Consider the following 24389-nt stretch of genomic DNA (forward strand, 5'->3'; position numbering starts at 1 on the left):
CACTTCTTCCTGTTTGAGACCTAAAGAATAAAAGCTGTAAATAGGCCCAGATCCTCAGCGCCATTGATGCCGATTTACATCTGCTGAGATCTAACCTAGACCTTCGCTTGTGTGTAGATACAGAATTGCCATTCACCTTCCTGGCACTGCAGCTGCTTTGAGGAGATCCAAGGGCTTACAGGAGTTTTTGTTCATCAAAGGGAGACAAGATTAGTCTTCTGTTTCCCAGGATGGCTTAGTGGTTATGGCGCTAGCCTAGGACTCTGGAGACCTGCTGCACCCCAAACTGCCTGTATAACGTTAGGCATGTCACTGTGGGTTGGTCTGTGCTACAAAGCTAGGCCAGCTTAACTACATCACCCAGGGCTGTGGAAAATATTGTACCCTGTGTGATTTAATGAAGCTAAGCCCTGGGGTAGATGCCACTTCTATCTCTCAGAGGGGTGGAGTTACAACAGTGATGGGAGATCCCTTCTATTGCTGCAGTAAGTGTCTACACTACAGTGGCACAAATGCAGCCCTACTGCTATATAGCTGTAGCGTTTCTGTGTGGATGTGCCCTTGGCTTCTCTGGATCCCGGTTCCCTGTCTGTACTCCATGGATAACAGCCCTTCCCTGCCTCCCAAGAGCAGTGGGGATGAATATGGATGGTGTCCCCATCACAAAAGCCACTGTTACAACTGGGGCCTCAGCATGGAGGAGTAGGACTGAATAAGCGGTGGAGTCTGTCACCCATTGGGAAGGTTTCTCAGGGTCAGGGACCAGGTGAGTCAGCAGGGCAGTGGGAGGGAAGCTTGCCATGTATATGTTGTCATGTCAGTAGAGAGGGTATCCATCTGTATGTAGGGCTGTCAGGCCAGTAATTGATTCGCTTATCAGTCCATACATATACTTGGGCCTCCTGACTTTCACAATTTAAGCCCACATGTGTTTTTTCCCCATCTTATGGCCTGATCCCTTCACCCACTGAAGCCTAGAAAATAGCAAAACTCCCTTAGATTTCAATGGGAGCAGGCCCCTAATCTTGGCTGGAAAAATCTAGGGTTCTCACACTGCACTCGTCGCTGGAGTATCTGAGCGCCTTCTAGTCGTTCGATAAGCAGCATGCTAACATCTGTCATGTCCGCCCCCAGGATGAGAAGTGTGCAGTACACTACTTGGGTCTGCAGGTTTGTATAATTCTGTACCTGCTGCCACGTGTTTATATTAGAGAAGAGAGGCCAAAGAAATGCGTCTGGCCCTTCGAGCGGATGATGGGGAGGTTTGTGATGGTCCTTAGTTCTTGGGGGAGTTTGTTCCACAGACTCAGGTTGGCTCCTGAGGAAGTCTCTCCTGCACAGACTGTAGAGAGATCCAGCATGCCAGAGGAGAGAAGTTGTCAAGAACAGTCTCATCTGCTCGATCCAGGCTATGGAGCGCCTTGAAGATAAGGAGCAAGGCCTGGAACTTGAGTCAGTATTCTGTGGGAAGTCAGAGTTGTGCAATAAGCAGGAAGCAACACACTGCTCCTGGTGGGAGGGCTGGACCTTTGAACCTGTCTGACAGGAGATGGGGAACTGGCTGAGGATTTCAGCAATGGAGTCATGCTAGCATGTTGTAGAGGGATGATGGTCAAGCCTCAGAAAAAGGAGAAGTCAGAGGATCACCACCATCACTTACTGCAGCACCTCGGTGTCCTATCATGGCTTCACATTTGCGTGCCAGCTAGTCCTAACCCTGAGTAGTGGGCAGATGTCCAGCGGTTACAGCTCTTGTCAGCAGGGCTGCAGGCTTAAGGGCTCTGTGAACATCGGAACGGCCATATTGGGTCAGACCAATGGTCCAGTGTCCCGTCTCCAACAGTGGCCAGTGCCAGGAGTTTCAGAGGGAATGAACAGGACAGGGCAATCATCGAGTGATCCATCCCCTGTCGTCCACTGCCAGCTTCTGGCAAACAGAGGCTAGGAACACCCAGAGCATGGGGTTGTGTCCCTGCCCAGCCCAGCTAATAGCCACTGGTGGTCCTATCCTCCAGGGACTTACCTAATTCTTTTTTGAGTCCAGTTAGAGTGTTGGCCTTCACGGTGTCCCCAGTAACAAATTCCTCAGGGTGACACTGCGTTGTGTGAAGAAGCACTTCCTGTTGTTTGTGTTAGACCTGCTGCCTGTTAATTTCATTGGGTGAGCCCTGGTTCTTATGTTATGTGAGAGGGTAAGTAACACTTTCCTATTTACTTTCTCCACACCAGCCATGTGGTTCAAACCCAGGCATTTAATTGACATGCCCCTTAAACACCGTGCTCTTGAAGACCTTTTTCTAACCCTGGCTTAAATCTGTTAAAATTCCGACAGAAGAGTGGTCAGAGAACAAAAATGCAAAGCTTGCTGTGATCCAACATGATTCCAGTTAATAACCAGATCCTGCATCCCTTACCCAGACAGAATCATTATTGACTTCCAGGGAGGGTCTTCAGAGTAAGGAAGCCAGGCAGTGCCTCCAGCCCTATAGGACATCCTGAGCAAGCAAAGACCTAAGGAAATGAAGGGTTCATGGCTGATACATTTGAACTAATTATTAGTCTCCAGTCCAAATGCTTAATGAAAATGATTCGTTCCCCTTAGCAGCCCCTTAAAGCTGGGTTTGAAAGAGAGCTGTGGAACCCTGCACAAACCCCCTCAATGAGAACAAGATGTTGTCTGGCATGTTGGGAATTTGATCTGCTTTGAGGGCTAGTGTGTCTGTATCACTTACTGATTTGTCAGCTCTGCCAGTGACAGGGGAGGGACAAGTCATAAGCAGTGCTCTAATCTCCCAGAGGTCAGCCCTGCTGGATTTCGCATCAGTGCTTTTCCAACACACTTTTCAAAAATCCCTTCTTCCTGGGGTTTTGAAGGAGAGGAACAACCCCCAATCAGAGTACAGCAGCGTTGAAAACAAAGCAAACAGCCCTGTATGCAACCAAAAAAAATACCTTGGTCTGCCTCCTTGTGAGACTGAAGCTAGTCTCAGTGTAAATGTTGTTTTCTCTCTCCCTTTGTTTACAGGGAATCTGAAGCATGTGGTTTAGCTGAAAAGGAAAGCTCATGTTTCCACAACAGCAGAGCGTTTCCTGTGCCGAAGACAGTGTGTTTATGTGAGCAGCTTGCGGAATTTGTGGCTGCAGGGGAAATTTGGAAGAAATTACTTTTTTTTTTTTTTTTTAAAGTTTCCAAGCAGCAGTGAGTGGCTGTGGCTCTCCGGTGGCTGTGAGCACACAGTGGCCCCAGTGCTGGGGAGTGGGGGAGCTCCCAACTTCCAGCCCCTTGTTCCCACAGATTCCAGCTTATTTTTCTACAAAACTGCTTTTATTCTTGCAGATGGTTTTTCTAATTATCTTTTTTAAGGGAGGTGTGGCTCTGAGCCACAGACTCTTCATGGCCTGGTGCCTGTGCCACTTGTACTGGGCCACCCTCCTGGTGGGACCACAGGCTGTAGGTGTAGACGCTGTGACATGAACTCCAGAGGGGGCGGATTGATCGATAGACACGGGTCCTGTAATCCTGGCTGCAGCCTTATCTGGGGAGGGAGCCACAAACATGTTTTTAAACAAATAAAAAAGTTGAAATATTTCTGCTGTGTCCCGTTTCTTTGCAAGCTGCCTATCACCCTGCGCAGTATCGGCTCCCTGTTCCCTTGAACTCCCCCTTGGTCTGTAGCCATCTGTTGTCCTGTACTTACATTGTAAGCTCTATGCGGCAGGGTTTGTTCAGCACCTAGCAGAGTGGGGTCCTGGTCCATGACTGGGGCTCCCACCACTGCCATAATACGGATAACAGGCAGCCTAACCGGGGCACTGCTGGCTCTCAGTAACCCATGCTACCCCTGTGTGGAACTGGGCCCAGCGTCTGCTGTCTGTCGCTGGGGAAAGGACTTGATTGGGCTGTAGTTGCCGGAGGAGAAAAGTGGCTGACTGGAGCTCGTTATCCAGACTTCTGCTCTCTGTTGGGGGAGCCAGACTCTACAGTTAACCCTTTGTTCCAGGGGTTTGGCCTCCAGAGGTTGGCTTCACCTGCCAGGAGCCACCTCCTCTAGGAGCACTTGAACTAATAGGGGTACGGCTAAGTGCAGGCTGAGGACCCAGTGCTTTTGGCAGTAGGTGTGGTTTTGACCCATAGTGATGGCAGTGCAGCCCTCTGGCTCCTGATGAGCTGCCAAAGTGGCCCTCCTTGATGCTCTGTTAATAGCTAGTGCCTTGTCACCACAGCCTAAACGTCCTGCAGCCAGGAAACCAATAGGCAGCTTGCACTCAGACCCTGGCTGGGGGCCAAGATACAAGCTAAGCTGTCAGCAAGCCCCAGGAGGCCATTTGTTTCTGTTGCTGATAGCTGGGACACATTCCCTGAACAGGCAGTTACTGTATAATCACCACCAGAAGCTAGAGCAGTGGATCCAGCTGATAAACATCTGCCACGCCACAGAAAGTACCTTGCGTTCACCATAGGGCCTGTTTGCCAATCAACTGGCACTGCTAGAGTGGCCTTTCTGAAGATGGGCTCTGCTCTTCCAGGCGATTCCAGCAGCATATGAAGTGTGATGGTATCTAGACTAGGTGCCCCAGCTGTGCTGAATGCAGGAGCCACAGCAGAGTGCCAGCCAGCGACGCCAGCTCCAGCCACCCCGAAATGCAGGAGGGTTTGACTCCAGATCTGAAAATGTATGAATTGGGCCCAGTGCCAGAAGGAACATTTGCTGACAAAATACAATACAAACAGATGTGACTGGCCATGCGGCTCACCGATACTAGTATCTAGAACCCCGGCCCTAGGAGCCCCAGCACTTTGTGCTGGACTGTGCAGTGGTTGCTTGGCAGCCTGGGAGTGAATGAGTTGCAGGTGGGGCATTTCCCTGTAAAAGTCTCCCAGGTGGGAGGTTATTTTTTGAGGAAGGTGATGAAGGTGGGGAAGGGAGAGTGTCAGCAGTGATGCAAATATAACTAAACTTCACTTAAAATGTGCTTCCTGTTTTATGAAGACTGAGATCCTGCGCTGTCCACCTCCCCTCCGCCCACCTTCCCCCCACGCAGCTCTGAGCAGTGCCCTTCACACACTCCAGCCCTCAAGGAAAACGCACAGAGGTCTCTCTCCTGGGGCAGATGAACAAGTCATAGCAGGACCCCCCATCAACCTCGCTCCTTTGCCCTAGGAATAGGCAGATGGAAAAGAAATTGTGAAACTGGAAAGACAGAAATTCAGCTGGAAAACACGTACCCCCAGGGGGATTCTGTGGGATTATTGGGAACAGAACAGAGAGAAACAATGTTTAAAATTAGTTGTGTCCCTTTAAAAACAAATCCCAGCCCAGCTGGAGAGTGGTTTTTGCACTGTGTATAAAGCTGTTAGTGCCTCCTGCCCCTGGGCTGCAGCAGGGTGGTCCAAGCAGTCAACTTTGTCCTGTTGAGTTGTCATTAGTGGGTTGTCTATTGGTTTAGAAACTCCTCCTCCCCCTCCCCCCCTAAAAAAAGAAACCCCAACCAACCCTGGAATCTGTAAGGTTATAATTAGCATGGAGCAAACATGGGGAAAGGCAGCCTGGAGCGGGGGAAAGGGATTGATTGTCTCTGCTGGTTCCTTTGCTCTCCTTGAATAGAAGTGTGACAGAGAAGGCTTTCCCCATGTACCCTTCCCTTCTCCCCCCTTTTCCCCCCACCCGAAATCTAAAGTTATAATACCAAGTTGCTTGATGTCAGTCACTGTGCTGCTGTGGAAATCAGTGTGAGGAGTCAAAGCTGTGGTCATGACATCAGGGCAGGGAAGCTAGGCTGGGAGGGAGCAGATCCTGGGGTTACATTCAAAGATAGCAGTGTGTGTGAGGAGAGCGACTGGAAAGAAAGGGTTAACTTTTTAACCCTGTTTGAAATGGCCATGAGCTGCAGCCCTGGGAGCTGGGGTTTGGGCCTGGCTCTGAGTTCTCAGGTGGGGCAGCTCGCAAGATGCAACTGCTCTGAAGCCTAAAGCAGCCTTGCTAATGTCCTCTAAAGACCTGTGCAAAGCACTTGCCAGCATTAGTGTTACCGTTGGCTGAACCCATTTTCTGCCTGGCACAGAGAGATATGCTGTACCCATGAGCCTTCCCGGGGGTGATTAGAGCGAGGCACATGTGCTGTTTGCACATTACCTGCGCCAAAGAGATGGAGCCAAGCTGCGAGGATTCTGGGTCTGGTATTGGAGGCAGGAAGACAGGGCCATGCATGGCAGAGCCCTGCCTATCCTGCAGTCCCCACATCTGTTCCAAGGGGTAGATGGAAGCAAACTTCAATATCTAGATGCAAAACAAGACTATGTGGTTACTGACCTGTGAAATGCTAGCTCCAGCTGGTCTAGACCAATGACCCTGGAGAAAGCCCCCGCCCATGCCTGCCTTCTCCCACTGGAAGTCTCCATCTCTACTCTAGGCGCTCCCTTAAACATATAGAAACAGGCAACCCTGCCACTGCAGCTGCTTTTAATGATGGTTATCTAGTCAGTGCATCTGTCCCCCTGTATGTCTGTCCGGTGGTTTTGGCTTGTACATGGGTTTGGTTTGGGGTGTACATGCATGTGCATTCATTCACATACAGTATGAAGGGCATAAAGACATAGGGGCAAGAGCCTGGGTACCGGGAGCCCATCAGTGGTTGCTTTTTTGCAGTGTCTTTGCGTTGCAGCAACAGAGCTGGGGGAAGCCAGCTGGCAGCATTAAATGGCTCGGCTTGGTCAATGCAGCCTGGCAAGGCACCTCAGGGACAGACCGCTTGGTGGTGTGTTTTTCAAGGGGGATTGGGCTGGCAAAAGGTGCTGCCCAGCATCCTCGGTCCATAGCACCGGGTGCAGCAATCCCTGCATCCTGTGCAGTGCACTCCCCTTTCACTACAGCTGATGTGGAGGCAGGGCTAGCTGCAGGGTAAGCAGGGCCTGCATCGCTCCTTCACCCCTGAAGGACACTTCCTCCACCCCTCCCCAGAATGGTCCCGTTTGGCCTTAAAATCTATGAATCCCTGTTGCACCTCCATTGCAGGTTACCGGGCTCCAGCTTCATGTTCCCGCTAAGCTGTGGGACCATCTGTAGGGTCAAGAGGGGAACCCACTTCTCAGCCTCTCTGCCAATACCAGGGGTTTGCAGTGGTGTAGCTGTGTCAGTCCCAGGACATTAGAGAGACAAGGTGGGGGAGGGCATATCTTTGAGTTTCAGCTTATGCTGACGAGCTCCGAGCAGCTGGAAAGCGTCTCTCTTCCCCCAGCAGAAATTGGTCCCATAAAAGCTATCCCCACCTTGTCTCTCCAACAGCAGGGGTAGCATTTAGTGCCAGCTGCCTCACTGGCCATGCTTGGGGCCCGCTGTTCGAACACAGCCTCCCCGTAGCAGTGGGGCCTGATTCTCAGGGGTGCTGGGTCCCCCCTGCCGTCAGCTGATATAATGGGGTTGCAGCATGAGCCTCCTCTGTGGCTGGCCTGACTTACCAGTGGGGTCGCTCCATGCCAGTGACACTGCTGCTGTAGGACCACCTGGAACCTGCCAGAAGCTAAGCAAGGGGAGAGAGACCTTCCCCGTTCACTGTGCCCCCCACTACCAGGCTGCAGCAGACCCTGGCTGTGCCTATCCCAAGAAGCACTTGACCCTATAGTTAGGGCCCTACCAAATTCATGGCCATGAAAAACGCATCACAGATCATGAAATCTGGTGTCCCCCCATGAAATCTGGTCTTTTGTGTGCCTTTACCGTATACCAGTGGTTTTCAAACTTTAGTATTGGTGACTCCTTTCACATAGCAAGCCTCTGTGTGTGACCCCCCTTATAAATTAAAAACACTTTTTTACATGTTTAACACCATTATAAATTCTGGAGGCAAAGTGGGGTTTCGGGTGGAGGCTGACAGCTTGCGACACCCCCCCCCATGTAATAACCTCGTGATCCCCTGAGGGGTCCCAACCCCCAGTTTGAGACCCCTGCCATATACCATACAGATCTCACCCAGCATTTCTCAGACTAGGGGTCCTGACCCAAAAAAGAGTTGCAGGGGGGCTGCGAGGCTATCTTAGGGGGGTTGTGGCATTGCCACCCTTACTTCTGCATTGTCTTCAGCTGGTAGCTGGAGAGGGGTGGCTGCTAACTGAGGGCCCAGCTCTGCAGGCAGCAGCACAGAAGTAAGGGTGGCAATACAATAGCATGTGATCCTTACTTCTGCGCTGCTCCTGGCGTGGCTCTGCCTTCAGAGCTGGGCTCCCGGCCAGCAGCTGCCGCTCTCCAGCTGCCCAGCTCTGAAGGCAGCGCCGCCGCCATCAGCAGCGCTGAAGTAAGGGTGGCAGTACCACAACCCCCGCCTCTACAATAACCTTGTGACCCCCTCCACCAACTCCTGTTTGGGTCAGGACCCCTACAGTTACAACACTGTGAAATTTCAGATTTAAATAGCTGAAATCATGAAATTTATAATTTTTAAAATCCTATGACCATGAAATTGACCAAAATGGACCGTGAATTTGGTAACTATAGGCTAACTATAGGCTTTGGCCTGCTCTGTCTTGTACCTTAGTGGCAGCAGGGGATGGGGCTTCCTTGTGGGCAGCGTTGGGGAAATTCCCACCCTACGCCTAGTTTTAAATCGAGCCAGTAGAGACAGCATGTTCCTGGGGACCTGATCCCCCACCCCCTCCCCACATGCGCCCTGGCCCTTCTTGCCATTTCTTTTGAAAAAGCCACTCACGCAGAGTCAGTTGCATCCTCCTGCAGTTGCTCCAGGAAAGCTAATTTCCTGCTGCTTTAATTAGATTGTGAAGGAATAAATAGCAGGGTGATGGGATTCCCAGTGCGGCCGGGCTTTGTTTTTATCTGTGCTGTTTTTCCCTTTGGATACAAACAACAGGAAATCCAACATGGAGTTACTTCAGCTGGATTCAGTTCCCATGTTCTAGTCTGCCCAGTAAACGCCCCCTGCCCCTTCTGCCCTGAACAGGACATTGAGCCCCGGGTGCTAGAGAGCACGCTCCTTCCCCTCTTTCCTTCCTCGCAGGGAGATTGTTCCCTTTGGTCTTTAGTTAAACACTTATGCCCAGATTCACACACACACACACACACGGCTGCCCATATTCTGCTGATCAGTTGGAATGAAAGATTGACAGGCAGTTGCCCACTAGGCCTAGCAGTGGGGCTGCACATACCTGCCCTCCCCAGTGAGCAGTGGACATGGGGCCCAGGGGGATCCAAAATGAGGGGCAAAGGGAAAAGAGCCCATTGGTGTGTGACCCCGCCCAGTTTTTCAATCCACATGGAGCGCTGGTTTTGGGGACATGGGCACCACGCCAGTGAGCATTACTTGGGCTTTGGATTCACGGCCTACTCCCAAGGATGCTTCTGTAAAACAAATTGTGGCCTCCTGTCTATGGCACAGTTAGGGCTCAAGGCCTGGGTTCTCTTCCAGGCTCTCTCATGAGCGTCCCCTGTGACCTTGGGCAAGTGGGGCTCAGTTTCCCTCTTGAGAGTGCGATGGTGGCACCAATTCACCTTTGCAAAACACTCTGAGACCAGCAAAGAGTTCTGCACAGCCCACGTGTTACTAGTAATGCACTTCTTAGCACTAGCAACGCCCTTCGGGGCCTGACCTGGGAGAGGCCATGGCAGAGCAGAGTTATTACTGACAGGGTTAGTTCCTACAGCTTACAGTTGCAGTAGGAGCTGGTCTAGTGAAGTCCCTACTTACAGTAGAGGGTGACGTTCTCTCCAGTGTGAAATGGCAAGACAATGAGCCACTGTTCAGACTGGCAGGAAGGTGCACATTTTAACAATGGAGCAATTAGGCATTGGAACAATTTACCAGAGGTTGTGGTGGCTTCTCCATCACTGACCACTTCAAATCCAGATGGGCTGTTTTTCTGCTGCAGGAATTGTTTAAGGGAAGTTCTGTGGCCTATGGACAATAAGCTCCCCCCCCCCCGTGATGTAAGTTACATGGTGTGGACAGTGATATGGTGGCAGGATTTTCTCCTGCTGACAGCTACTGTCTCTTGCAGGGGGGGAGTTGTTATGGCAACAACAGGGGAACTGTCTCCTGTCAGCATGGAGCATCTTCACCAGATGCACTACAGTCATAGAACTGAGCGCTCTGAGCACCTCCCCTCCTGCTCTGCACATGCCCCTCTGCAGCTGCTGGACGTGGGCATTGTCCGGGCACTTGCTCAGCAGCTGGGGAGGATCTGTGGGGTGCTGCCAGCCTCAGAGACACAGTGAGCACAAGTAGTCCCCTGAGCCTTAGGAAAGGCATGCTCCAATTACAGGAGAAGGGACACCTTGAGCAGCCCACAATTTTGGACCCACCCCAGCACTGAGCTGTTCCCTCTCAGGAGGGACAAGCCATAAGCTGCTGCTTTCATTGCACAGCAGAGATCACTGGCACCAAATGCTGCATGTGAAACTGAGATTATCCAACCTGGGCAGTTGCAGTGTGCTTCCCCAGTTTCCCCTGCAGCTGCAGCTTGTTCCTTCAATCAGAACTTCAGCTGGGGGGGAAGAGCTGAAAGGCCAAACTCCCAGTGACAGTGCGGCTTGTGCAGATGTCTGCAATCCCCTGGCTGGCCTATATGCGGTTCCAACATCTCCAGCTCCCTAGCCTCATCAAACCACTTAATGCCTAATTCCCTGATGGACCTTTGGTCTGACCCAGTATGGCCATACTTATATTCTGACAGGACCTAGAGTCGTAAGAGTTCCTTCTGCCCTGGCAACAGGCTGAGTCAGTACCTAGAATGTGCTGTGCTCCAATTCCTAAGGCTGTGTAACCCTTCTGCCCGTCAGAGTTGGCAGCAACAAGGGCCAGGTTCAGTATCTAGGGTCTCAGTATCTCAGTATCAATAACACAATGCAAACCAGCTTGAGCCCCCACCCAGTGACCTGGGACACATATATACCACCCCCGCTGGGCGCCTCCCAGAGGCAATACTTCCCCTCTCGCAAGCACCTAGTCTGAGTGTAGCAAAAAGCCTTTTAATAACAGAGAGAAACAATGTGGCATTATGTTGGGGAAACACCACCAACAGGATTCATAACACAACCCATGAGCAAAAAACCCACCCCAAGCAAATTGGGGCGTGACATTTCCCTTTGGTTCTTGAGCCCAGCAACCCCAAATCACCCAATGCCCCAAAAGTCTCTGTCCCTGGTCAGGGCAGCTCCAGAGTTCAAAAGTTTATCTGCAGAGCTTTACCTCCCAACCTGGGTGGAGATGGGGGCGGGGGTAAAAGGCAACTTACATGATCTGAAGCTGACTGCCCCACAGCTCCATAGGCCTTTGCTTCGCTCCACTCCGCTCCGCCAGCCACCCCACAAACTGCTTTGCTCAGCTCTGTGTCCCACCAGCAGCTCCTGCCGTCCCCTGAACTGCTCCACCAGCCTGTCCACAAGGCACTCCAGCCATCCCACAAACTTCTCCACAATCTATCTTCAGGCTCCCCCACTACTTAACACAACACTCAGTGATTTCAGCTCTTAGTCAGTTCAGCTCTTTGGTGAATTCAGCTTGTAGTGGGGGAGCCTCAGTGCTGGTACACCATTAGCCCAAAGTGAGCTCAGCAGCCTGTAACTAGACTCCTAATGAAATCAAAATTAGCTCTGATATTCCACAGTGGAGAAAGGAGGAAGTGCAATTAGCATGTAAGGTCCTCACCAAGGGGCCTAAGGCACCAAGTATTAATACTTGTCCCCAACCTCTCTCAATTCACAGAGTTTTGGAACCCATGACCCTTGCCTAGCGAGTGCTACTTAGTTGATGGTGAGTCCCTCCGTCATAACAAAAGGCCAAGTACAGTTCCAAGCACAGTTCCCATAATCAGGGTAATAACAATTTATTCTTCCTGCCCCAATAACAGAGACACTGGGGATCCCACAGCAGCCAAAGTGACCATTTGGGCAGCTATGGCCTCATTCTAGGCGGGGTGGGTGTGCCTATGCAAATGAGATTGGCCCCTGAAGTTCTTTTCCACAACTTGCCACACCTCACCACCAGATGTCAGGGTGGAGCTCACTCTGACACGGCTTACAGCTGCAGTCCTAGACCTCCCCAGTGCTCACACCCTGCAGCTCAATTTAAATGTATACCCCAAATTTAAAAACACAGTAAGAGAACCAAAAAAGTGCCACCAAGGCTAAACAACGAAGTAAAAGAAGCAATGAGAGGCAAAAAGACAGCCTTTAAAAATTGGAAGTTAAATCCTAGGGAGGAAAATAGAAAGGAGCAAAACTCTGGCAAATGAAGTATAAAAATATACTTAGGAAGGCCATAAAAAAATTTGAAGAACAGCTAGCCAAAGACTCAAAAAATAATAGCAAAAAAATTTTTAAGTATATCAGAAGCAGGAAGCCTGCTAAAAAACCAGTCGGGCCCCTGGGTGATGGAGATGCTAAGGGAGTGCTCAAGGACAATAAGGCCATTGCAGAGAAACTAAATGATTTCTTTTCATTGGTCTTCGAAGATGTGGATGTGAGTGAGATTCCCAAACCTAAGCCATTCTTTTTAGGTGACAGATCTGAGGAACTGTACCAGATTGAGGTGTCATTAGAGGAGGTTTTGGAACAAATTGATAAACTAAACAGTAATAAGTCACCAGGACCAGATGGTATTCACCCAAGAGTTCTGAAGGAACTCAAATGTGAAATTGCAGAACTACTAACTCTGATTTGTAGCCTATCATTTAAATCAGCTTCTCTACCAAATGACTGGAGGATAGCTAATGTGATGCCAATTTTTAAAAAGGGATCCAGAGATTATCCCGGCAATTGCAGGCCAGTAAACCTGACTTCAGTAATGGGCAAATTGGTTAAAACTATCGTAAATAACAGAATTGTCAAACACCTAGATGAACATAATTTGTTGGGGAAGAGTCAACAAATGATTTCTGTAAAGGGAAATCATGCCTCACCAATCTACTAGAATTCTTTGTGGGGATCAACAAGCATGTGGACAAGGGGGATCCAGTGGATATAGTGTACTTAGATTTTCAGAAAGCCTTTGACAAGGTCCCTCACCAAAGGCTCTTAAGCAAAGTAAGCAGTCATGGGGTAAGACAGAAGGTCCTCTCATGGATCAGTAACTGGTTAAAAGATAGGAAACAAAGGGTAGGAATAAATGGTCAGTTTTCAGAATGGAGAGAGGTAAATAGTGGTGTCCCGTAGGGGTCTGTACTGGGACCAGTCCTATTCAACATATTCATAAATGATCTGGAAAAAGGGGTAAACAGTGAGGTGGCAAAATTTGCAGATGATACAAAACAACTCAAGATAAGTCCAAAGCAGACTGCGAAGAGTTACAAAGGGATCTCACAAAACAGAGTGACTGGGCAATAAAATGGCAGATTAAATTCAATGTTGATAAATGCAAAGTAATGCACATTGGAAAACATAACCCCTACTATACCTAGAAAATGATGGGGTCTAATTAACTGTTACCATTCAAGAGAGAGATCTTGGCATCCTTGTGGATAGTTCTCTGAAAACGTCCACTCAATGTGCAGTGGCAGTCAAAAAAGCAAACAGAATTTTGGGAATCATTAGGAAAGGGATAGATAATAAGACAGAAAATATAGAATCATAGGACTGGAAGGGACCTCAAGACGTCATCTAGTCCAGTCCCCTGCACTCATGGTGGGATTAAGTATTATCTAGACCATCCCTGATAGGTGTTTGTCTAACCTGCTCTTTAAAATCTCCAATGATGGAGATTCCACAACCTCCCTAGGCAATTTATTTCAGTGCTTAACCACCCCGACAGTTAGGAAGTTTTTCCTAATGTCCACTTCCCTTGCTGCAATTTAAGCCTATGGCTTCTTGTCCTAGCCTTAGTGGTTAAGAAGAACAATTTTTCTCCTTCCTCCTTTTAACAACCTTTTATGTACTTGGGGGAGGGATAGCTCTGTGGTTTGAGCTTTGGCCTGTTAAACCCAGCGTTGTGAGTTCAATCCTTGAGGGGGCCATTTAGATATCTGGGGCAAAAATTGGGGATTGGTCCTGCTTTGAGCAGAGGGTTGGACTAGATGACCTCCTCAGGTCCCTTCCAACCCTGATATTCTACGAGAACAGTTATCATGTCCTGTCATAAATATAAAGGGAAGGGTAACCACCTTTCTGTATACAGTGCTATAAAATCCCTCCTGGCTAGAGGCAAAACTCTTTCACCTGTAAAGGGTTAAGAAGCTAAGGTAACCTCTCTGGCACCCTGACCCAAAATGAGGTGACAAGATACTTTCAAATCTGGGGGAGGAAAGGCTTGCTTTTGTCTGTCTGTGTGATACCCTTTGCCGGGAACAGATCAAGGATGCAAGTTCTCCAACTCCTGTAAAGTTAGTAAGTAATCTAGCTAGAAAATGCATTAGGTTTTCTTTGTTTAATGGCTTGTAAAATTTGCTGTGCTGGATGGAATGTATATTCCTGTTTTTGTGTCTTTTTGTAACTTAAGGTTTTGCCTAGAGGGATTCTCTGTGTTTTGAATCTGATTACCCTGTAAAGTATTTACCATCCTGATTTTACAGAGGTGATTTTTTTACCTTTTCTTTAAATAAAATTCTTCTTTTAAGAACCTGCTTGATTTTTCACTGTTCTTAAAATCCAAGGGTTTGGGTCTGAGTTCACCTGTACAAATTGGTGAGGATATTATTATCAAGCCTTCCCCAGGAAAGGGGGTGTAGGCAGGGGTGAAAGTGAGCCGGTACGGGCCAGCACTACGTACCGGTAAGAACCCGCACTGGCCCATACCCAGCCCACATTAAAGCGTTGCCACGGCATCACTTTAATGTCCCTGCCCCTTTTGCCTCCCCTGTCGGCGGTCCTGCTGGTAGGGTCCATACTGGCAGGGCCACCAACGGAGCAGGGGGAAGGGGCAGCAATGTTAAAGTGCTGCCACGGCAAAGGACCATCCTTAAAGTGCTGCCGTGGCAAAGGACCCTGCAGCACTTTAACGTTCCTGCCCCTTTTGGCCCCCCCGGCCTCCGACGGGCGGGAGGGCAAAGGGAGCAACTGCCCTGGGGCCAGCGATTTAAAAGGGCCAGGGGCTCCGGACGCCACTGCCGCTACGCCAGCAGCGGTGTCCGGAGCCCCGGGCCCTTTAAATCAACACGGGAGCCCTGGGTGGCACAGGCCAGCTGGACTGGAAGGGCTGGATGGGGGATGCTGATCCCCCCCAGCCCTGCGCCTTCCACCTGAGGCCCTGCCCCTTCTGGGGGCCAGAGCTGCCCCACCCTGTACCAGTAAGTGGCCTCAGTTACTATCTCCCCTGGGTGTAGGGGTTGGGGGAATATTTTGGGGGAATAGGACTCCAAGTGGTCCTTTCCCTGTTTTTTGTCTAAAACACTTGGTGGTAGCAGCGTTTTACCTAATCCAAGGGCAAAGACTTTGTGCCTTGGGGAAGTTTTAACCTAAGCTCGTAGAAATAAACTTAGGGGGTCTTTCATGTGGGTCCACGCATCTGTACCCTAGAGTTCAGAGTCGGGGAGGAACTTTGACATGTCCCCATTTCAGTCTTCTCTTTTCCAAACTAAACAAACCTAATTTTTTCAATCTTTCCTCATAGGTCATGTTTTCTAGACTTTTAATCATCTTTGTTGCTCTTCTCTGGACTTTCTCCAATTTGTCTACATCTTTCCTGAAATGTGTCACCCAGAATTGGACACAATACTTCAGTTGAGGCAGAATAGAGTGGAAGAATTATTTCTTGTGTCTTATTTACAGCACTCCTGCTAATACATCCCGGAATCGTGTTTGCTTTTTTTGCAACACTGTTATACTGTTCACTCATATTTAGTTTGTGGTCCACTATGACCCCCAGATCCCTTTACACAGTACTCCTTCCTAAGCAGTCATTTTCCATTTTGTATGCGTGCAACTGATTGTTCCTTCCAAAGTGGAGTACTTTGCATATTGACTCTTGAATACTGCGTGAAGATATGGTCGCCCCATCTCAAAAAAGATATTTTGAAATTGGACAAGGTTCAGAAAAGGGCAACAAAAATGATTAGGGGTATGAAACGGCTTCCGTCTGAGGAGAAATTAATAAGATTGGGACTTTTCAGCTTAGAAAAGAGATGACTAAAGGGAGATAATGTAGATGCCTACAAAACCATGACTGGTGTGGAGAAAGTAAATAAGGAAGTGTTATTTACTCTTTCCCATAACACAAGAACTAGGGGTCACCAAGTTAAATTAATAGGCAGCAGGTTTAAAACAAACAAAAAGAAGTATTTCTTCACACAATGCACAGTCAACCTGTGGAACTCCTTGCCAGAGGATGTTGTGAAGGCCAAGACTATAACAGGATTCAAAAAAGAACTCGATAAATTCATGGAGGATAGGTCCATCCATGGCTATTAGTAGGGCCCTTCCAAATTCACAATCCATTTTGGTCAATTTCACTATCATAGTATTTTTTAAATCGTAAATTTCATGATTTCAGCTATTTAAATCTGAAATTTCATGGTGTTGTAATTGTAGGGGTCCTGAACCAAAAAGGAGTTGGGGGGGGGGTCGCAAGGTTATCGTCCGGGGGGTTGCAGTACTGCTACCCTTAGTTCTGCGCTGCTGCTGGTGGCGGCACTGCCTTCAGAGCTGGGCAGCTGGAGAGCAGCGGCTGCTGCCTGGGAGCCCAGCTCTGAAGGCAGAGCTGCCACTAGCAGCAGTGCAGAAGTAAGGATGGCCTGGCATGGTATTTCCGCCCTTATTTCTGCGCTGCTGCTGGCAGGGCAATACCTTCAGAGCTGGGCGCTCGGCCAACAGCCACAGCTCTTTGGCCACCCAGCTCTGAAGGCAGTGCCAAAGTAAGGGTGGCAATACCACGACTCCCCTAAAATAATTTTTGACACCCCCTGCAACTCCATTTTGGATCAGGACCCCCAATTTGAGAATTGCTGGTCTCCCCCATGAAATCTGTATAGTATAGGATAGAAGCACACAAAAGACCAGATTTCATGGTCAGTGACGTGTTTTTCATGGCCATGAATTTGGTAGGGCCCTAGCTATTAGCCAGCATGGGCAGGGATGGTGTCCCTAGCCTCTATTTGCCAGAAGCTGGGAATGGGCGACAGGGGATGGATCACTTGATGACTATCTGTTCTGTTCATTCCTTCTGGGGCACCTGGCATTGAGCACTGTCAGAAAACAGGATACTGGACTAGACAGTCCTTTGGTCTGGCCTAATATGGACATTCTTATGTTCTTACATCTGAATACATGGCTACACATCTGATGACTCAAGCCTGGTCTACACTACAAACTTAGGTTGACATAAGCCATGTTAAGTCAATCTAATAATATATGTGTCTACACTACCGAATCCCTTCTGCCAACCTAAGGGGCCTGTAAAGTCGACTTCTGTACTCCACCTCCGCGAGAGGCATAGTGCTTGAGTCGACATCCCCGGGTCGACATGGGGATAGTGTAGACATTGCGTTGTGTAATTCGAATGAATTGGTCTCCAGGAGGTGTCCCACAGTGGTCTGCTGTGACCGCTCTGGAGAGCACTTTGAACTTCAGTGCACGTCAGCCAGGTACACAGGAAACAGCCGCTCTCCTGTTAAAGCCTCAGGAACTTTTGAATTTCCATTTCCCATTTCATCAGCGTGGAGAGCTCGCCAGCCCAGCTGATCATGGTGTCTCAAGACCGCAAACGTGCTCCAGCATGGAGTACACAGGAGGTGGTGGATCTTATTGATGTGTGGACAGAAGAGTGCAGGCAGAGCTCCGATCCAGCAGAAGAAACACTGACATCTATGCCAAGATTGTGTGGGGCATGGGGGAGATGGGTTACACCAGGAACACACAGCAGTGCCGCGTGAAAATAAAGGAGCTTTGACAAGCGTACCAGAAGACAAGGGAGGTGAACGGTTGCTCTGGTTCTGCCCCACAGACATGTTGCTTTTATGAGGCGCTGCATGCGATTCTATGCGGTGACCCCACCCCTACCCCAAAACATTCCATGGATACCTCCCAGGAGCCCTGGGTGACCTCAAGCAACAACAAGGAGGACATTGTTGATGAGGAAGAGGAGGAGGAGGAGAATGTGAGGCAGGCAAGCAGAGGATCCATTCTCCCTGACAGCCAAGAACTATTTTTAGCCCTGGAGCCCGTCCCTTCGCAGGACCCGTTGGTGGCGGAGCATGATGCTGGGGAAGGCACCTCTGGTGAGTACACATTCCCAATCAAACTGTAGGGATTACATGCTATTATTTTTTATGTTTAATCTGAACAACAACGGGTATCAGTGGTCACTCCAGCTACGCAGAGGGTGCTGTCCAAAAAGACCATTTGTGTGCATGGGGATGGCCTGGGAATCCTCCATGGAGATCTCTAGGAAGTTTCATAGAGGTACTCTGCAATCCTTTGCAGAAGGTTTCTGGAAAGGGCTGCTTTATTTCGTCCACCAAGGTAGGACACTTTCCCGTGCCACTCCAGAATTAACTCTGCTGCACATAGCATTTCAGCATAAGGATCAGTCTGTACCCAGACGCTTGCAGCATCTGCTCCCTTGCCACCTCTGTTGCCCTCTGGAGAGTGATATCTCATAGGGTCACCTAGGGGAAATGGGAAAAGTTTTCAATTCTCGTCCTTAAACCGCAAGCAATTTGACAAGTAATCTGCCTCCTGTTTGGTGAAATCTGGGTCACACAACCACATTTTCCCAACATGCCGTGGTTGTGGTTGGAAGGGATCACCGTCTGTTGCAAGCAGCATTGGAAAAAAAAGAGGGGGAGGGGTGATGGCTTCCTGTTCTCTCCCTTCCCCCCCAACCTGGTGCCAATTTTGTAAAAAACAAACTATTTGGGGGGGGAAGGAAGACAAACCGTTCCTTCTCAAGTTCCAACCAGTGATCTCGAGGATGTCTTCACAAAAGCTGCAGCACAAGACCTCCCGCCCATGCTTCGTGGCCTTACTCACCATGGCTGGAGCAGAAAATCGATTCTTGCAATAGCCAGCTGTTGTGATTATGTTGTGGCTTGCAGTGAAGTGTATTGAGGGGTGTTTTTTTAATAAAAAAAATTAACCTTGCACCAGAAACAATGTATGTACTGTCAATGCTACCCTTGTGCTTTGCATTCCTTCCAGCTGAAACCTTGTCTGTCAGTACATCCTCCACACTGGGTCAGAGACTTTCCCAGATTAGAAGGCGGAAAAAGAAGACTCGGGAGGATATGTTCAATGAGTTAGTGCGCACCTCCGAGAGTGACAAGAAGGAGCTCAGAGCATGGAGGATTGCACTGTCCGACAACCTGCACATGGACAGAGAGGAGGGAGAGCATGCAGGGAACAAGAGTGTGGCACACAGGAAGAGATGCTGCGAATTATGAAGGAGCAATCAGACATGTTGAGGCATCTGGTTGAGGTACAAGAAAGACAGTTGGATGCTAGAGTCTCCCGGCAGCCTATGCTGAACCTGTGCCATCATCGTCCAGTTCTATGTCCTCCTCTCCCAACGGGGGGTGGGAGAGGAGAGGAGGAAGTTTTGTATCCCTTGCACTCAATACCAGGGGAGGGTACAAGGACCAGAAGGTGCTCATTCCCACACCTTTGATTGTTATTGCAGTGCATCTGTGTGATGTTATTAATATGAACTGTGACCGTATAGCTCATTGTTGCAACCAAGGTCATATAGTGGCACCAAATCTGGTACAAAGGAGGTCAAGTAATGTGTCTATGAAAAGGTTATGATTTGCTGATTGTGATGATGCTATCTGTATGCATGTATCATTTTTGTATTTAAAAGTTATAAGTATTGGCTTTATGCTGTCTGTATTTCAAACTTGTGCTATGCTTCTGGGTGACAACCCAGACAATTGGGCATCAGCACTGCCTCGCCTGCTTGATGGCCTATTAAGGACCATCAGCTATACAACTGACCCATTGAGAGAAGGCAGATACACCTTGTGACTCAGCAAGGCATGCAGGGACATGCCTATGGAATGAACTTTAAGGTTTTTCCATGCAATGTATTGGGCAGCTTTTGTTTGGAACAAAGGAAGCACAAGCCACATGGCAAAAGGACTATAAAAGGCAGCTGCATCATCTCCATTTTGTCTTCAATCCTGCTTCTTACTTCTGGAGGAACTTTGCTACACTGAAGCTCTGAACAAAGAACTGAATGACCCATCCAAGCTGTGGATGAACTCCAGAGACTTGATTTGAGCCTGCAGTTTATTCCATCACCGCTACAAGCCTGAACCAAGAACTTTGCCATTGCTGAATGTAATTGATTACTTTGACCAATTTTAGCTCTCATCTATATTTCTTTCCTTTTATGAATAAGCGTTTAGATTTTAGATTCTAAAGGATTGGCAACAGTGTGATTTGTGGGTAATATCTGACTTGTATATTGACCTGGGTCTGGGGCTTGGTCCTTTGGGATCGGGAGAACCTTTTTTCTTTTACTGGGTTATTTGTTTTCATAACCATTCATCCCCATAAGGAGTGGTGCTGGTGGTGATACAAGGGAACTGGAGTATCTGAGGGAATTGCTTGTATAATTTCTGGTTAGCCAGTGGGGTAAAACCGAAGTCCTCTCTGTTTGGCTGGTTTGGTGTGACTTAATAATAAAGGACACCCAGTCTTGGGCTGTGACTGCCCTGCTCTAAGCAATTTGTCCTGAATTGGTACTCTCAGTTGTCCTGCCAGAGGCTGCTTTGTTACAATCTGTAAGCAAGCTGTCCTTGTCTCTCCCCCCACAATGTTATTAGACCTTTTGCCCAAGGTTATCTTACTTTTCTTTGCTGTCTCTGTGTGTTTGAGTGCACAATAAAACTTAATGGACCGAGGAGAAAAGGCTCTTTCTTCACTCAACACACAGTGGTTGGTGGGGGTGGAGGTTACAGGGAAGAAAATGCAATGGAGGGGACAGTTTGGTAAGGAACAACAGATAAGTGTCACATTACTCTGGCTTATTGCTGAAACTGGCTTTCAAAGCGTCACAGAGATGCAGAGCCCCTCGATGTGCTCTTCTTATTGCCCCGGTTTCTGGCTGCTCAAAATTGGCTGCCAGGCAATCTACCTCAATCCCTCACCCCAGCGGAAACTTTTCTCCCTTTGTTTCACAGATATTATGCAGCACACAGCAGGCAACAATAACAATGGGGATATTGCTTTCACTGAGGTCTAACCTAGTAAGCAAACAACGCTAGCGACCTTTTAAACATCCAAAGGCACATTCCACCTCTATTCTGCACTTGCTCAGCCTATGGTTGAAATGGTCCTTACTGCTGTCAAGGCTGCCTGTGTATGGCTTCATGAGCCATGGGATCAAGGGGTAGGCTGGGTCTCCCAGGATCATGATTGGCATTTCAACATAACCAATGGTTATTTTGCAATCTGGAAAGAAAGTCCCTGCTTGCAGCTTTCTGAACAGATCTGTGTTCCTAAAGATGCGCACATCATGCACCTTTCCCGACCATCCCACCTTGATGTCGATGAAACAGCCCTGTGATCCACCAGCGCTTACAACACCATTGAGAAGTACCCTTTTGATTTATGTACTCTTTGGCAAGGTGGTCTGGTGCCAAGATAGGGATATGTGTTCTGTCTGTTACCCCACCGCAGTTAGGGAGTCCCATTGCGGCAAAACTATCCACTATGTCCTGCATGTTGCCCAGAGTCACTACCCTTCTTAGCAAAAGTCTGTTAATGGCCCCGCAAACTTGGATCGATCCCATGGTAGATTTACTGACTCAAAATTGATACCCCACTGACCAGTAGCAGTCTGGCATTGCAAGCTTCCACAGATCTATCGCCACTCACTTCTCCACTGTCAGAGCAGCTCTCATTTTAGTATTGCTGAGCTTCAGGGCTGGGGAAAGCTCTTCACGCAGTTCCTGGAAAGTGGCCTTACACATTTGAAAGTTCTGCAGCTATTGCTTGTCATCCCATAGCTGCATAACAATGTGGTCCCACCAGTCAGTGCTTGTTTCCTGGGCCCAGAAATAGCGTTCAACCATGTCAAGGTGATGCGTGACCGTTGCCAGCAACTGTGAATTGCTCTGCTTTATGTCTTCTGGCATGGCTGCTTGCATGGCATCACATTGTTCCGCACGGCAGCTCCTGTATCAGCTCTGTAAATTCTTCAGGATAAGGCACGAGGTCTGTGTAAGGCTCACAACAACAGTATACAGCTGAGCTGGATCCATACTTATTGTGCTATGGCGTCTGCTCTGATAACCCAAACTTGCAAAAAAGGCTTGGTTATTTGCCAGGAAAGGAGGGAGGGAGGTAAGTGCATCATGGGAGGCTAACGTCATGTTCCCATAACCACCCGTGCCAAAGTTTTGTTGCAAACCCAACTCAAAATTCCACTAGCTACATGGGATAGGTACCAATAGTGCAGTGCTCCGTGCGTTGATGCAAGCCCTGCTAGTGAGGATACACTCTGCCAACACAATGAGTGTAGTGAGGCCACGCAAGATCGACTTACTTAAATTGGAGGCTCGATGTTGACTTACATGAAGTCGACTTAATTTTGTAGTGTAGACAGGGCCTTAATGGCTCCCATTCAGGTTTTCTGCTCAGTGGGGTGCAGCGGTCAGTGGAAGAGCTGAGATGAGAACTCCTGGCTCCTGGCTTGTTAGTGAGAGCTCTGGGGTATCTTTCAGGGGAGTCTCTGCATGTTTCTATCACACACACAGCCATATGCACCAACCAACAGGTGACAGTTCACCGCAGATGTAGGAATGTGTGACAGACCTGCCAAAGTTGTGAGGTCCGGCCTGCTTCTCTGCTCATCCCATTGTTCACCCTCAAATTGCTTTTAAAAACTCCCCCTGTTCACTTCTGCTGGAATCGTACAAACTTTCAGAGTAAAAAAGCTAAAACCCAGCAATGTTAGACAGAGCGAGGGACAAGAAACTGCTAGATCACAACTAAAATAACACAAACCATTCCTCAAGGTACATGTCCAGTAAAGTCACAACTGCTCTACACTGCCACCTACTGACTGAGGGCTGATCTATACTGAAAAGTTATATCAAGACATAGCTATGACCCCTGCCCCAACCAACGTAGGTATGCTGCCATGACCCCTAGCGTAGACTCACCTAAGCTGACAACAGAGGGCTTCCTGTCAGCCTAGCTAGCATTGTTGGGGGGAGGAGGGGCTCGTGTTCCTGCTGCGTCTACACTATAGGGTTATATCGGCATAGCTACACCAATATAGTCTCTAGTGTAGATATATCCTTAGACAGAGCTGCAGGGGAACTAAACCTGCCCAGCAATGCTTCTATTATTTGTCTCATGCTGTGGACTGTTGTGTGGTGTTGCTGTGCACTGTTAAACAGTGTTCCATCACAGAAGTGACAGCCCTTCAATGTTGAGTGAAGTGATTCCTGGATATACATGCTTTTGGCTCCTTACAGAAGAAAAGCAGTATAGCAGGAAAGCTAGTCATACAGCCGTGGGTGAACCTGCTCCCAGTGTCGTTATGTGGCCTATGTAGCATTGTCAGAATCTCAGCTGCTTCTAGCCTTTGTGGTTACAAAGAAACCTTCCAAGTGTGAACGGAGTGTAGCTGATGCAGGGATGTCTGCCTGAGTCTGCAGGCAGGCTGAAACAATGACTCAGAGTGGTATGTTTCCTTCTCCCCCTCTCCCCCCATGTCTCCTTAAATGTCAGCATTAACTATTTCATTGCTCATTCTAGCAGTGGACTGGGGAAGAGGATGAGGCCCATGAGGAGTCAGGAACTGGAGAAGGAGGAAACGAGGAGCGACACAGGGAATAAGGAGAGGCACAGAGAAAGGAGGATGCAGGAGGAAGAGAAACAAAGGGCAGACATAGCGATAGGCCTGAAGGAGTGCAGGCTCCCGTGGAGCAATGCTGAAATAATGACAGGTTTCAGAGTAACAGCCGTGTTAGTCTGTATTCGCAAAAAGAAAAGGAGGACTTGTGGCACCTTAGAGACTAACCAATTTATTTGAGCATGAACTTTCGTGAGCTACAGCTCACTTCATCGGATGCAGCTCATGCTCAGATAAATTGGTTAGTCTCTAAGGTGCCACAAGTACTCCTTTTCTTTTTGCTGAAATAATGATAGCTAACATACAGGTCACGTCCACCCAGCTCTCTCTGTGCAAACCTCCCACTGGCCCACACATGCCTTCCCCTGCCTGCCTGAGCCTTTGTATCCCCGCCCACGGTCTGTGGCCGCAGTGGACTCCAGCCTCAGTGCAGTGGGCTGGACAAGGGGAATGGTATTGGAAGGAATATGCTGTTTGAGTAACTCGGTGCGAAACTCAGGTCTGCGCTTTCAAGGGCTTCACTGTTAATATAGCAGCTGTGTGGAGTTGTGTTGCTTCATCAGGTATTCACGTTGTCATGAGTCACTGCACAATGGCAGATCTGTTGAAGCAGGTTTAACGCCCCCACCACCCATCCCCCACTAAACAATTTC

General features: G+C 48.8%; 2 protein-coding genes across 6 annotated transcripts in view; one reads left to right on the plus strand and one right to left on the minus strand.

The window, feature by feature from the left end:
* Positions 1-3589, plus strand: part of HDAC8 (histone deacetylase 8) — a 127262-nt gene extending 123673 nt beyond the window's left edge. For 2 of the 5 annotated variants that reach the window (XM_073360606.1, XM_073360602.1), the window contains one exon: positions 3026-3119. In XM_073360606.1, the coding sequence (XP_073216707.1) occupies positions 3026-3034 (9 nt within the window). In that variant the 3' untranslated portion in view covers positions 3035-3119. Of the gene's footprint in view, positions 1-3025 lie in introns of all 5 variants that reach the window. The other 3 variants (XM_073360601.1, XM_073360605.1, XM_073360604.1) reach the window with 2 other exon arrangements.
* LOC140917533 (uncharacterized) overlaps positions 1-24389 on the minus strand; it is a 204297-nt gene that overhangs the window by 82737 nt on the left and 97171 nt on the right. The window lies entirely within an intron of this gene.

The sequence above is a fragment of the Lepidochelys kempii genome, chromosome 9, assembly GCF_965140265.1.
Source record: "Lepidochelys kempii isolate rLepKem1 chromosome 9, rLepKem1.hap2, whole genome shotgun sequence".
In the NCBI taxonomy this organism is placed as follows: Eukaryota; Metazoa; Chordata; order Testudines; family Cheloniidae; genus Lepidochelys; species Lepidochelys kempii.